The sequence below is a fragment of the Nematostella vectensis genome, chromosome 1, assembly GCF_932526225.1.
Source record: "Nematostella vectensis chromosome 1, jaNemVect1.1, whole genome shotgun sequence".
Lineage (NCBI taxonomy): Eukaryota > Metazoa > Cnidaria > Anthozoa > Actiniaria > Edwardsiidae > Nematostella > Nematostella vectensis.
The window spans coordinates 5,675,244-5,690,456 of NC_064034.1; the positions used below are offsets into that span (position 1 = coordinate 5,675,244).

General features: G+C 41.2%; 2 protein-coding genes across 7 annotated transcripts in view; both read right to left on the reverse strand.

Moving 5' to 3' along the window:
* Positions 1-7,355, reverse strand: part of LOC5506469 (receptor-type tyrosine-protein phosphatase S) — a 28,557-nt gene extending 21,202 nt beyond the window's left edge. For 5 of the 6 annotated variants that reach the window (XM_032374832.2, XM_032374830.2, XM_032374829.2 and 2 more), the window contains exons 1-8: positions 6,632-7,355; positions 4,755-5,068; positions 4,485-4,623; positions 3,225-3,529; positions 2,685-2,826; positions 1,714-1,862; positions 890-1,042; positions 134-275 (exon numbers count right to left, since the gene is read on the reverse strand). In XM_032374832.2, coding sequence (XP_032230723.2) covers positions 134-275; positions 890-1,042; positions 1,714-1,862; positions 2,685-2,826; positions 3,225-3,529; positions 4,485-4,623; positions 4,755-5,068; positions 6,632-6,698 — 1,411 coding nt within the window. In that variant the 5' untranslated portion in view covers positions 6,699-7,355. The remainder of the gene's footprint in view (positions 1-133; positions 276-889; positions 1,043-1,713; positions 1,863-2,684; positions 2,827-3,224; positions 3,530-4,484; positions 4,624-4,754; positions 5,069-6,631) is intronic. The other variant, XM_048723248.1, reaches the window with a different exon arrangement.
* A 118-nt stretch (positions 7,356-7,473) lies between these two features.
* LOC5506451 (DNA replication licensing factor mcm2) lies at positions 7,474-15,182 on the reverse strand. The gene is made up of 19 exons (XM_032374834.2): positions 15,125-15,182; positions 14,328-14,509; positions 13,846-14,015; positions 13,242-13,333; positions 13,000-13,174; positions 12,631-12,850; positions 12,045-12,252; positions 11,741-11,875; positions 11,439-11,630; positions 11,277-11,370; positions 10,753-11,003; positions 10,560-10,649; positions 10,396-10,470; positions 10,212-10,286; positions 9,947-10,030; positions 9,504-9,650; positions 8,967-9,149; positions 8,478-8,633; positions 7,474-8,017 (listed from the first exon to the last, which is right to left on the reverse strand). Exons 1-19 carry the CDS (start codon positions 15,128-15,130, stop codon positions 7,907-7,909), a joined length of 2,646 nt encoding a protein of 881 aa, XP_032230725.2. The 5' UTR covers positions 15,131-15,182; the 3' UTR covers positions 7,474-7,906.
* Positions 15,183-15,213: the final 31 nt, after the last annotated feature.

A 15,213-nucleotide genomic window follows, 5' to 3' on the forward strand; every position in this document is an offset into this window, starting at 1 on the left:
AATACGCACTGTTTATAAGCACACTTCTAATCTCAGTCTTTCTCAGTAAAATGAATCAATAAAATCCAACATGTTTTTACACTACTAAGATGAGCCAATAGGCACATATATAAGTAATAAGTATGTAACGTACCATTGTTGCAGCCAAAGAAATCGACTCTTGCACATATTTCACCGAGCCACGACTGCGGCACGAGACGCACAAAACGGGCGTTGATTGGATGAGGCAACCATGTGGAAATGACTTCATTCCTGTTTGTATTTGCCTTGAAAATCTATAATGGAATTGAGAAGATAATCAAAATTGTACAGTTGCTTATGAGCCATTTGATACATAATACTGTCTCTCAACATTACGGACACTTTCGGAACCGTAATAAAAATTCGTCAAAACGATAGTCCGGAATCACAGACTATCGAATAAGTGACTTTTCAGTCATTTTATTTCGGCCTAGTTGAAAATTATATTTCTGCCCGTTAAACGAGCTCCAAAGTAGCCGGGTGTCCGTAATAGCGGAGTATACGAAAATTCCATCTGGCTATAATCCCCTGTATCTGTTTGGTCCAGACGCCTTTTTCCGACGCTTTGGGCGCTATCATAGCTATGTCCCTGTAAGATGTACAGTTTTATCAACTACCAAAGGAAGTGCAGGCGCGTACACAGGGGGTTGCGCAGTGTGCGCGCGCACCCCCCTTGGCGGCCAAAAACTGGGTCATTTCTTATTAAGGAATCTTATACTATGCTTTTTCCATGATACCTATGACTGCGCACCCCTCCCCCCTTGGCCAATCCTGGGATTTGCCTGAAGTGCGCATCATTCAAGAAGGCTCCGAAAGGGCTATTGGTGGATTTATGTTTATTGGTGGATTTATATTTTTTCCCACTCACCACAAAAGGCTGGGTATCACCGGTATTGTAGGCCTGCCATTGGACCATCGATGAGATACGGTACGCTACAGCAAAGCTGCTGACCCATTTGTCCATTGCAGGGTGACCTTGGGTGGCAAGGCCTGTCAGCCTTATGACGGAGCCAAAATCGACCTGTAAGAAGCGAAAACCCTTAAAGCCACATTGTCACCAGTTTACTTCCGGTCGATTACGTAAGAATCTCCGAGGATTTTTAACGGAAAACACGAAAAATATTTCAAAATATTGTGTGTCTTTTTGAAGTTTCTTTAAGGATGTGACTGCTAATTTAAAGCGGATAGCTTGTTAAATATTTCGGATTCGAATAGATTCTTTTGTCTTTTAACGGTTGAGGTTTACGTCGGACCTCCGGAAGTAAACTGGTGACAATGCGGCTTTAAGTGAAGGGATGGAGTTCGTATGACTTGGGCAAAATCAATCTGAGAATGGAGTGAATATGGTGAAGCCACCCATATTATTAGGGACTTTAAAATATGGCAATTGCAACTGTTCGAGTGAGAGGTATATCTTAGTTCGAACGAGCGGTATATTCTTAGCCTTAAGCTTTTCACACTCACGCCTGACACAACTGTTGATTGACATTTCGAGTGTGTTGGCGAGTCGCGACCGAGAAGAAAGTTTTAGGTATGAAGACATCGAATTAAAGTGTTTCGAGTATTACTTTTCCGTCTTCATTCGTAAGAACAATAACGAGAAAGTGGAGAAAGGACAGAATAAGTAGGACATGATTAGTAGGATCATTATGATGTGAGGGGCCGACTGTGCTAGGGGAATTTCAATCTTACCTGGAGGTATTGTTGCTTGTTCTGGTCACTACTGCACCACGCATTGTTATTAAGATAAAGACGACCAAGGTATGCCAGCCCTCCACTGGCAGTCATTCGATTCAAAGAAAGTCTACCCCCTGTTTCCACCCCAAGACTGGCCGTGCAATCTGAAGACGAGATACTAAACAATGAGTCCCGGGAGGGGGGGGGGGGGGGGGGTACTCCCTATATCTATCGGACGGGGATCATCGTCGTATCTTTTAGGGTGTAAATTTGGAGCCTTGAGTATCTTTTAGGGGTGAAGATGAGAATGCCCAGATTTTTTTACCTCATCTTTTAGGGAGCTATTATAGCCATCGCGCACCTAACTTGTAGCTAATCTAACTTGTAGCTCATACGTTTGTTTGAGGTATCTTTTAGGCGGTAAATTAATGCCTAACCACGCCCACTTTAGTATCTTTTAGGGTTAAAAGACAACCAGACCACGCCCGCTTTAGTATCTTTTAGGGTTGTTTTAAAAAAATCCCGATGATGATCCCTGTCCGTTTGATATCGGAATAGCCCCCCCCCCCGGGCAATGAGTACGGCCAACGGGCTTTTTACATACATAGTTCTTGTTGATCTTTCATTGTTCAAGATTGAGGCTCCCGGGCCAAAAATGAGGGGAAGGCTCCATAAAGTTCGTACGGACCAAGCAAACGAAGATTAAATAAGATAACTATAAAAGAGTTTTCATGAGCTTTTCTTCGCGTGGTCTCGAAGTTTGCCGTGCATCCCTGTACCACCCGCTCAATCAACCGATTGGGGGTCGAGGTAACAACCTTGCCCGGTATATCTTTGGGGGACGAGAACCTCGGGATGATTACTTTGAGGGTTTCTCGTTTTTACCAGAGTATATGCCTTTTGTTTAAGCGCGAAATAGGAAAAAGGTGTATAATCAGATGCAACTTCCCCCCCCCTCCCCCCAGAATGCGGGATTTTAGGGTTACCTTGCTTGGTACCGTAAATTTCCACTCGCAACGTTGGCCATCCTTTGTATTGTAGTACATAAAATCTAACATACTTCGCTTGCAGTGTGTTTCGTAAAACATTCTTATGAACGGTATTTTGATCTTGATTCCCTTGTAAGGTCTGTCACGAAAAAAAGAAAGATCATTATCTGGAATTATACCCGTAATAATTCAAATAAGAGCCCTCCTTCAAATAAGCACCCCCTCTCCAATAAGCGCCCCCCTCCCATCCCCTCCAAACAAATCTCAACAAATGCACCACTTGAACGTTGTTGTAGCTCGCAGTGACATGCTCAAATAAAACACGGGCCTATATTTTATTATTACTTCAACTTCTTTTATAAGTTTTGTTCACAGCCCAGTCAAAAGCTGCTATTCTTCGCCGAAATGAAATAAGCGCCCCTTTCCAATAAGCGTCTCCCCCCAAAAAGACCCGAAAATTTGTGCCCCAAGCGCTTACTCGAATCATGACGGTAGGTCTCCGTACAAAACAAAGCTTAACAAATGGCTGTTACAAACCTGTGTACCATTGTCTTGATAGATATGCCAATTGACATTGTCTTTTGAGTAATTAAATGAGTAGGCAAGGCTCCATTCTGGCCAGTGTTCATTCCCTTGTGTGGCAACAGCACACATTACAATCACTGCACCAAGGTCAACCTGAAGATACTCAGTGCTGCTCTTAGCTCTTGGCTCCCAGGAATAAATAGAATGTAGTCTGCCTCTAGAGGGTGGGTAATTGCCATTGTACTGCGATGTTGCCGAGAAGCGGTGATCCGGAATCATAGACGAGTCGGATACATTGATTGAAGCATTGAAGCAACCTTTTTGTAAACAAAAAGATGGAAACCTCGAGATGCAACTCACACCGTCTGCAACTCACACCGTGCGTGTTGTACCGTGCGTACCGCAATATGCGTGTTGTACCGTGCGTGTTGTGATGTGCGTGTTGTACCTTGCGTATAGCAATGTGCGTGTTGTACCGCACGTGTTGTGATGTGCGTGTTGTACCGTGCGTGCCGAAATGTGCGTGTTGTACCGTGCGTACCGCAATGTTCGTGTTGTACCGTGCATGCCGTGATGTGCGTGTTGTACCGTGCGTGTTGTACCGTGGGTGTTGTGATGTGATGTGCGTGTTGTACCGTGCGTACCGCAATGTTTCTGTTGTACCCTGCATACCTCAATGTGCGTGTTGTACCGTGCGTACCGCAATGTGCGTGCTGTATCGTGCGTGTTGTGATGTGCGTGTTGTACCGTGCGTACCGCAATGTGCGTGTTGTACCCTGCGTGCCGCAATGTGCGTGCTGTACCATGCGTGCCGTAATGTGCGTGTTGCACTGTGCGTTTTGTACCGTGCCTGCTGTACCGTGCGTGCCTTAATGTGTTGTTGTACCGTGCGTGCCTTAATGTGTTGTTGTACCGTGTGTGCCGTAATGTGCGTGCTGTCCCGCGCGGGTTGTACCGTGCGCGCCGTGATGTACGTGTTGTTTTGTGTGTGTCGTGATGTGCGTGCTTTACCGTTCGTGCCATGATGTACGTCTTGTACCTTGCTGGCCGTATGTGCGTGTTTACCGTGCGCGTCGTGATGTGCGTGTTATACGTGTGATGATGTTCGTCTTGTACCGTGCAAGCATTAATATGCGTCTTGTACCGTGCGTGCATTAATATGCGTCTTGTACCGTGCTGGCCGTGATGCGCGTGCATCGTGCTTGCCGTAATGTGCGTGTATCGTGTGCCGTAACATTCGGTAGCATGAATGTATTAATGATTACTTTGTACCTGATGTAGCGTATATCTCCACTCTCAGACAGCCCTCTTGATGGATGCGCATTGGAAAGAAACGCAAATATCGCGCCACAATAACTTCTTTTGTTAGCCCTTTCACAGGAGTGTCCCTGTTAAAATTCGCCTGGAACTCCTGTGCCAGAAACATTAACAATAATTGACTCTATAATTGAAGGAAATGAGTAGTGTAAATTAGATCGAAAAGAAGCGTTACCTAGGTCATAAAATTCAATAAAATTACAAGTAATATGTTTCTATACCTACCACGACACTTTCATTTTGCCCATAACTTGTCCAGTTTTCTCTATCAATTGAAAATTCGATAGTGAAGCTCTCAACCCAGCTGTCAGATAGCGGATTACCCTGGGTGGCCACACCACAAACAACACTTGCAGTGCCAACGTCTATTTCCAGAAACGCTCTATTATCCTTCCTGGCCTGACACCATGAGCGGGGGCCATTCAGCCTGGCATTACTGGCCATGGTTGTGTTATCGCGTTCTGACGAGGCAGTCATGCTACTGTCTGGGAGGGCTCCTGTCCCTACGCCCACAGCCTGGCTATCGCAGTTATCTCCTCCTGAAGAAAAGCAGCCACTTTGGTAGGGTCTCATAAAACACGTGTTGTGTCGATGTTTGTGCATGTCGGCCGATGACGTGTTCATAGTTTTCCAATGTCGTGTGAATGGCTACCCTTACGTGTCGATGGTTGTGCATGTCGGTCGATGTCGTGTTAATAGTTTTCCAATGTCGTGTGAATGGCTACCCTTACGTGTCGATGGTTGTGCATGTCGGCCGATGACGTGATCATAGTTTTCCAATGTCGTGTGAATGGCTACCCATGTGTCGATGCATGTATGTAGTGTCGTGTAGATAAAAATATGTTTGCGTGTCATGTCTGGTAAATTGTCTGTAAATTGTTTTTTTTTTCGGTAATTGCGTGTAGTGTAAATAGCTATGATCGGGTCGTTATGATAGTTTTGTGCTGTTACGGGGTTTTGTGGTTCTTTTATGGTATTGGGGGTAGCTGGGGATCGTACACGCAGAGCAAGGGTTGACCGTCTTCTTTGTTCTTTATTGCACCGCTTGAGTGTTTACAAATGGTAGAGCTACCACTAGCTAGCGGGAGGTTGGCTGTAAGAAGGCAAGTACTTTCGGAAGGTAGTGAAGGAACATCTCTTTCCCGGAAAGTTGCCGAAGCCAACTTTAGAGAGTCCTGACTAAACCAAACTAGAGCACTGCCGTGTAGTGTCCTCGCAACAGTTACAGCACAATCCTAGAGCTAGATACTATGCTGCTCAATTTATACTAATCTCATTAATAAACTGGTGAAACTGGTTTAAAGATCGGGTGTTGACTTTGGGAAGAAAATCAACTATGAAATAATAAATGACTTAGAATAAATTCCTTCGATAGAAATAGCAAGAGCAGTATAAAAGGAAGAGTTTGACTATAGTAACATGCAAAATTAAGTAATGTAACAGCGGTAAGAATAAGGATAAAGGTAACGTTAAACTGTTATTTTAGCCTGGCAAATATAAAACCTGTTTTGCTTCTAACAGTAACTACGCATGCTTAGTCAAACAATGAAGAGACCCACGTAAAGCAAATAAGTAAAATGTCGAATGGAAAGTGAAAGTAAATATTTGACTGACGTGTCGAAAACGACTTTTGCATAGATTAACAATCCCTTCATAACAGTGCGTCATGCCAATTGATTTGAGTGATGTATGTTGTCAACTGATGCGATATCATTGTTTGAATTGAATGCATAGTTGATAAAAACTAGCGCGAAACAAATTTTTCCTTCAAGATACATCATCTATGAAAGAGATGCCAAATATAACGCTCAACTATTAACCGCGACGTGTCCCAAAGTCTCGAGAATACATCTTGCTTTTTTTCAAAACTGTGTTAATCTGAGATTACTTACTGCGACACCTTTAACACTTCCGGGTGAATAAAAAATCATTCAATTCGCAATTATGTGACCTCCACTCCCAGAAGGAATACAAGTTCAGAGAGCACGGTATTATATCTCATATAATATAAGTTACATATAATATACTACTCGAATTAGCAAGCGTATTGGTTTACGAGGATAAGAACGGACATATGCACAAGTAATACTAAAGGAACCTACGTAATGTCGTTGAACACAGGGCGATCATCCCAGCACATAAGATGAAAAGACGTCGTAGGGTTGTCATCAGGGAAGATGGGCCGTTCTTATCTGGAAGATCGGGAGAAGTGTGTTTGGTACAAGACGAGCTCTACATAGCTTCCGTATGGTTCTGGGAGCCGTTTGAGCGCATTTCACTGATCATCTCCTGTGATAAAAATGTCACATCATTGTGTCTACATTTCCTCTTAGCAGATTTACGTAATCCACAATGAAAACACTCGAAACTTTCAGGCGTAACAGACTTGTCAAAATATATTTTCTTCGGTGTAAAGGCATTTTGAACATCAACTCAAACCGAATCGACAACGCAGGCTACCGTCTGCTAAATAACAGAAAACGACGACAACGCCAGAAAACAATTGAAAGTACAAAGCGCCAGACGTAAAATGCACGCCAATACATTCCAACCGATTTTCTTCAAACTAAATTTGTAAAATCCCAAGTTCCATGGTCTAGAAAGGTTTTTTTTTTGGAGGGTTACCATTTTTTAAGCGGAGGAAGGATGGTTAAGATTGAGGATCAGGTATTTTTAAAAGGTGGACCTAGGATATCATGGTTATTGGCTTTGTCGGACACTCCCTCCGCGCCTGTCATATTTACAGCTGTGTGCTCTCCCTGTACTGCAAGTTGTAGCCTTGTTAGAACGGCCTCACATACAAGAGGCATTGAACCAAGTGACGTAGTCAATACTACCCCTATTAGCCATTTGTCTCCCTGAAAGGTGAGACTGTGGCGACGAAAACTGAAAATTATCTGGTAATGAAACAAGTGATCAAACAAACAAAATAAAAACAGCTATATCGCTTGAAAATACGTTATATTTATTTCAGTCAACACTGTTTTCAAATAGCATCTAAACTGGCCATTTTTACCTGGGGCCAAAAGATTATGCATATTTACAAGTTGTAAGCGTGTTCTGTTCCTATTTTTAGCAAAGGCGCTTTTTTTTTATAGTTAGTATTCCAGCCGAGTTATGCTCTAGCTACCATAGCAATGTTGTTTTGGCGTCACATCCAATTTCTACCACGGCCCTTTGCTGAGATAAATAAGACAATGTTGTCCAAGGCTAGGACGAAACACTGACACCAGGTTAAACCCGCCCTCAATATCATTGTGGCTCTCTTTATAAACTTATTCCCATAGGATTCAAATCGTTCAACCTGGGGCTGCACACTATGCACAAATGGATCCTTGTCCAGGAACTGCAAAGGCAACAACACGAGTCGCGCCATCTCAGAGAGTCTGGATAATGAGTTTTCTCTTCTTGTCGTGCACAAATCTGTTAGCCTGGAAAACTGGGCTGTCGTAAAATGAGGCCAGGTTGATAATGTTGATTTGTCTCGCCTGAAAACAAAAGAAAAAATATATGCATATAATATAACCAGGGAGGTCATGCTAAAGCGGTTCATTTTATAAAGGGGTGAAATCGGGGCCTTGTAAAATCGACGCATGTGGAGGTTGATCGCTTTCTGCGGAAGCTAAATAGTACTTAACTCACCAATTCATGTGTGCGTCGTTTGGCGTTTCGCTTCGTTTACAATATTTATATTGGCCGCTCAAAAGAGGGTGGCCGCTCATTAGGTAAGCTCTTAATAGTGTGTTCCTGCAGTTGACTTTGAAATGCGATATTTTAATTTTCTATTCTTGCAAACACTGTACACTGTATTTGTGCCGACAAACCGCATTAATGTGTACATTTTTTTATTTACATTCTTTGGGGTGTAATAAGGTGTGATACATTCAGTAAAATTGGATTTGCAAGAGTGCTAATAAGGCAATAATCATTCATAAGCAAGAGGCTTACCCTATCAGTGAACTCTTCTTCCTGTATCTCAATCACGTCTGGTTCGCTGTGGTAACGACTACGGTAAAATGTAATCTGCTCCTTGATTAGCTGCTTAAGGACAAACAGTAACAGCTCGTTGTTGTCGCGCCTGTACGCCAGGTAATGGGAAAACGCCTGTTGAAAACAACTTACGTGTTAGTACCATGCAATAACAGCTATACTAAACTAAACATCCCAGTAGCCGCAGCCGGGGGGGGGGGGGGGGGGGTACATGGGTTGCAGTCGCTTCCCAGAATTATTAATGGGCCTCTTAAAAGGCCTTGTCTTGTGTTTTTATTAGTGTATTGAAAACAGGGGAAAATCAGATAAAAATTGATTAATCCCGAAGTGAAAAGATCTTGGGGCTCCCAGACTCCCTTCAACGAGAAGCATTTTTATCCTTTGTGTTTATCTCCACGAAAAATTAATCTCCACTGGCTAGATACCCTGCGTGATTAACTCCCCCACCTTCTTCATATTCCTCATGACTGAGAACTTCTGGGTGTCGATGAAGCTCTCCAGCATGACTCTGATAGCCATGTTGACGTCATCCTCCATGACGTACTCTCGCAAGTGCATCTTGGCGTGGGATTCTGCCATTCGGATCATTGACTCTATGTGACGCACGGTGATAGGAATGGAACCTGTCGCCTGAGAATGACAGATAACAATATCTCTGAGTAATGAAGGGGTTTCAACCGAGATATTATACACAACAGTTTTTGCAATAAGTATATAAATAGACCTAGATTTGTTTACGTGATATCTCATTTTTGTGGACGTTGCTTACCAAATCACACAAAGCATTAATTTCCATTGACTCACTTAAAGGATTAACTGAGATTCTGTACTTTAAACTAAATAATATCTAATAAAGTATCTAACTTGAATTGTGGTTATCGGTGGTCATTTTGAAACTCTCTTTCAGTTACACCTCCATTGAATTTTCAAAATGTAAACAAAGTGGCTGATTAACGTTCTTTAAGGAAGTTGGATTTCATTTACCATAGATTCCTTCCTGAGATCAGCAAACATCTTGGCCACCTTGTCCTGGTCCATATTGTTAAGTCGAGGGTGAACACGCTCTTTAGCATAGATCATGTACTTTTTCAGGAGATCTTGGGGAATGGCATCTTCATTCACTTCTTCAGTCTTTTTAAAGCAATGCAATTTATTAGTTTTTGAAAGCAATGCATTTGATGAAGGGTATAAGGGTTAAGGTTGGATCAAAACTGATGCCCTGTTTAGTTATAAGAGATCAATCCTTACAATATTTTTGTGACCAGGAGGGCTAATTATGAATTAGAAAATAGGAAGGTTCATCAAATATTTTTCAGAGAAACAAAATGGAATCAGAATTAAATTATTTCGGGTTTCAGTTTATGGTCATTCTAAATCTCTGCCAAGTAAACTATAAGGGCACTCCTCCTTAAGGTAAACATGTGTACCTCCATGTCTTCGTCTTCATTCTCTGGAGTATTAGGGTGATGCCTTACATGACTGTTTACCACAAACCTTGCCAGCAGCTCATCCTGTTGTTAGAGAGAAAATATAATCAAAAATACATAAAAGTAAAAATATATGGGTCAACATCATAAGTTAAATTTCTGTATTAGTACAAAAAGGGGTAGTTATTAGATAAGAGCTAAAAAAACATGTTCAATGAACTACAATAAAGGAAATGATATAACAAAAACACCTCATCTCCAGTACCTGAATTGCATCAACAGTATCTCTCACAACACAAAGGATATCAAAACGAGAAAGGATGGGCTCTGTCAAATCAACCTGGAAGATAGAAAGGAAAATCCATTCAGCATTTTAAAGTGTTTCAATTTACCTGCAATCTAGTTCTAAGAAATCTCTTTCAGCCAATTTCATTTGTTTCACTACTTACATTTTCAGCAAAAGTAAGTGAAGGGTCGTATCGACCTCCAATAGGATTGGCAGCGGCTAAAATACTGCACCTAGCCTAATGAGACAAGATCAATGCAATGTCAAAACTCTGTATCATTCGTTAAAACCTAAAGCAATAGACAATTCATAGTAAGTATTAATCACCTGTAAAGAAGTTACAATTCCTGCTTTTGATATTGAGATACTCTGCTGTTCCATTGCTTCATGGATACTAGTTCGATCTGCATCATTCATCTTGAAACACAAAACAAAACTTGATTTACAAAAATAATTAAAAGAATCAAGTTCATTAAAAGGGTCAAAAACAGCTTATGCATAAGAAGGAAATGATACCAACCTTGTCAAACTCATCAATCAAGCACATCCCTTTATCAGCTAACACCAGGGCACCAGCTTCTAGTGTCCACTCTTTAGTCACAGGGTGTCTCTGCACATATGCGGTCAAGCCAACAGCAGAGGCACCTTGACCTGTCGTGAAGACTGCTCTAGGAGCCGTCTTCTCCACATACTTCAAGAACTGTGACTTGGCCGTTCCTGGGTCACCGCAGAGAAGCACATTTATGTCACCACGGATTTTGTGCTTGCCTCCTGCAGGATCAAACAAAGCATACAGTAATCAAAATTCGCTTTTTTTATAGCCTCAGTTATAATAGACTCTACCCTATGGGCTTGGAAAAAAAGACACTCTACTGTACTGTATGTTAAAACTCAGAGACTTTGGGCCTTATACACACTATATAACATGTTTTTTTGTTAGATGATATCCCTGACATGTGTACAAGGTTAAAAATTCAAAGTCTAAGAGACTCCCTGAAAATGAGTGAGACATGAGTATTATGTGATACTATGTACTTTATGTACCTGGGTCCTTTGCCACTCCCCCAAACAAAGAAAGTGCAAGAGCTCGCTTAATATCCTCATGACCATAGATAGAAGGACCGATGCTGGCAATGATCTGAAGAGACAACAAAACTCCATCAGACAACCTTTTACAAATAACCACAGCATGTCTAGTGTACCTACCCTCTCTCCAATTCGTTCGTCTTTGGACAATGCATTAATGGCTTTGATATCTTCATCCGTGAGGCTTGTAACAGCCATCTTGTCATCTTGTTTTGTGATGAAATTTGCTTCAATGATTGTTGCAAATACTGGGAAGCCATTGGACCTGTTTAGAGAGCTGTCGTAGTTGATTTTGTAGATCCCAGTCAGTTCCTAGATAAAAAAAATTAATAACAAGGTATAAGAACTAAGTAGCATAGGTTAACATGCCTTTAATAAGATAACACAAACAAATGCATTTTTACTGCTTAGGCTTTACTCACAATCTCATCACCAGGTTTACAGCTGTCTACTAGATCAGCCATGAGAATAACATCTTTGTATCTGGGCAAGCGACCAGCGGCCACCTTACTTGGGCTCTCCTGTATCTTTATCTTCTGGTAATTCTGATAAAGAGTCTGTAAAAATAATGATATCAATCCCATCAAGACTAATCCCATCAATTAAGACAAAGGATCAATGTAGCTGTACAGTATAAATGAAAGCCACGCCCACCATTGTGCTCGTCCCTAGCTATACCCCAGGCCTATTTACAAGAGTATTTACAGCATCCTTTTCACTACTTACTTGCTCCATGTTGATCTCAAATGGTCCTCGTGATTGGCACTCAGGACAAGAACCTGGCTTTACTTCCTGGTCTGAGCCCTGGAAGAATGGTCCCAGAATGAAGGAGCATTTCGGGCAATCGTACTTGATCACGCTCAGCTGAGGCATAATGCCAGTGCTACTGGTCACTACTCCGCCTGTGCGAATCAGCTGGTTGACATGTAGTTGCCTGGAAATACAAAAGGTGGTTAATGTAGTTTAAAGTACAGTACAAGGTTTGACTTGTGCAAATATAGTATATCTGAGGAAGCCTTAAATGCTGTTGATCTTAATCTGTAATCTGCAGGCACCCATGCTTACCTGCTTTTATTTTTCTTATTTGTTTTCTATCCAATAAAGTTGGATAAATCTATAAAAAATGTTTAAATAAACTTCTACAGTAGAACAAAACTGAAATATTTTCCATTGAAATTGTTAGGAAAGTGGATGCAATTTCTACTATGATAGACCATGAGGTTTGAAGAGCTATAGTTTCTAAGCAAGGATCCAGAAAACAGTTCTTTTTTATTTTCATTTTTTTTCTTTTCCTTCACTTAAACTAAAGTACCTTAAAGAGCGTAGTTCCTCCATCAGTGGCAACTCAGCTATTCTTACATGAATCTCTGTTGTAATCCTGTCATAGTTTGGGAACATTGCAAGAACAACCTCTTTGGCCGCCTCATCAAATATTTGAAGCATCTCTGTAGGAGCCTCTGGCAAGAAGTAGGCTAGTACTTGCTGCTCATTCGCTAAGATGTTATAGTCGATAACCAAACTCTGCTTATTGGCTGTGGAAAAAGGCAAATGCAATCAATTCGAGAAAGTAAGAAAGAAAGAGGGAGCTCTTATTTGCACGAAGCACAATTATGAAAGTTTAACACAGAGAAAGAAAGCTGAACAAATGTCTTAAAATAATCAGTGCCAATATGTACAGTACCTTCACACATCTGCCTGATTTTCTCTCTGTATACACTGTGCCCTTGATCATCAACAAAAGTCCTCAAGAACTGTTTAAATCTGTTTTTGATCTCTAAACGTGGAGCCTGCATTGATACCCACTCACGCACGGAGTGCCCCTTCATGTCTTCCAAGTTCTCAATACTCTCAATCATCTGGAAAGCAAAACGTGGTTATAAATGTCAAAATAAACAAAGGAATTTTGCAATAAAACTGACTTACCTCATCTTCATCAAGGTATTCTCCTTCTGCAGCACGCTCTGCTATTCTACGCCGATGCCTGGGACGGCTTTCTTCTTCATCGTCATCATCATCTACAGAACATTTTACAACAAGCCTTTAAATGCAAATCAAACAATCCTTTTCTATTGCTCGTACTTCAAAATAGAATGGTCTATTTGCAGGAGAACTTGATAATTGAATCAATATTTACAGCAATCATATAGAATCTCAGTCACCTGGTTTTACCAATAAAAATGGATGCTATAGTACTGACAGCAAGAAATGGGACCGAAAACTGATGTATTTCGCCGAAAATTTGCCCATCGTCTTCAGCGAAGTTCTGCTAGAACCACATTTATCTAAAATTCTAGCTTAGGTGAAAATTCGCTGACATTTCAGGAGCGTGCCAAACAAAAGAATTTCGGCGCTGCCAAATTTTTGGCAAATTATGGGTGTTTTCGGATGTTATCGCCAAACATACGGTGAATTTGGGCAAAATTCGGTTGCATTGCTCTCTGTCAGTACTGCACGTGTGGCTGTATTACTTGGAAGCATAAAACATTAGTCAAATACAGTACATACAGGCTCAACTGAATGTTCTTACCATACAAAATTCCCCTTCTTAAACGACCCTGGGAAGCAGCTTCTTCACGATCTCTCTTCCTCATCAGGCGCTCAGCCTCCGCCCTCTGTTCTGGGGCCAGGTCATCATAGTCATCATCATCCAGGTTGTTCGCATCATATGTGTCAAGTGCTGGGATAGCTCGATAATCTCTGTAATACACACACAATAATGCTAAAAATGCTACAATTTTGGCTGCTATGTATAAAAGGAAAATATGCCTGAAGTATTTGCTATTCATTCTATATTAATTGTCCATGACCAGGAGGCCTTGGTGATTTATACAACCTCATACATGCTCCCATAAATGAGAAGGATGGGCCATTAAATGTAGGAAACATCAGTAGAAAACAAATGGGCTGATAAGCAATCTCCCACATACAGTTAACAGCAGCTCAGAATCCAAGCTACTGACGTGGCATTTTAGTTATAGCAAACTCATGAAAAAGCTACAAAAGTTGTACCGTTCCATCTGATCCCCAAAGAGTTCTTCCCCATCTTCCTCCTCCTCCACACCACTCCCCTCATTGCCTAGGATCGCCTCTGTGTCATCCTCAAAAGGGGGTAGGTCACGTGCAGGGCTGGATGTTAGCCCGTCAGTCCTCTGTGGACTGCTGGGAAGGCCGATGCTGCTAGATGACTGGTCCTGTGATTCAATAAATCAGACTCTTAAAATTCCTAACAAATCACACACTTACCGCATAACATAAAAAAACTTTTCTAACAATAATCAAATGTACTTTGCATGTGCAATATTGAAAATGACTAAACTACAAGGATCATAAATGAATGACATAGCAAATCTCATGTCAAGATAAGTCAAAATCAATTAGAACATTTTCAAAACTAAGCTTGTCTTAAAAGAGTTTTTTGCACGTTGTTCGTTTCAAAATATTAAGTTAAGCTTTAATTTACTTAATTTGCATTTTCAAAAATCTGATAGTTACGCGATATTACAAAGTTTCCCTGTTTCATCAAGGACACCAGTGTTAACTGTTTTCAAAATGAACTACTGGTAAAAAGTTAGACTTTTACAATCGACTGTTAGTGTTTGACGTTTGCAAGAGAACGAGTCGAAAATATGGCCAAGAAGAGCTTCACAACCGAAACTAAACATGTGCGATCATGTCCTCTTTGCTGTAATCGCTTGCTTGAATTATGAAAAGCTAGTTGATCAACAGTTAATTATTTGCTATAGATGCAAAAATATTAAATAGACTGCAAAAGATGTCAGAAAACCAAGGAATTACAAGCTACTCACCGCCATGCTTTACTCGTTGCTGATGTCGGCTGATCGATGTTCACGTGATACAATTTTTCCCGCGCAATGCAGATTTTCTACATCAGAAC

Coding starts and splice junctions, on each gene's coding strand:
- LOC5506451 (XM_032374834.2), bottom strand. Junction 11,371..11,438: donor ACGAACGAATTGGAGAGAGG/GTAGGTACACTA, acceptor TTGTCTCTTCAG/ATCATTGCCAGCATCGGTCC. Junction 9,150..9,503: donor ATCTCAGGAAGGAATCTATG/GTAAATGAAATC, acceptor TGTCATTCTCAG/GCGACAGGTTCCATTCCTAT.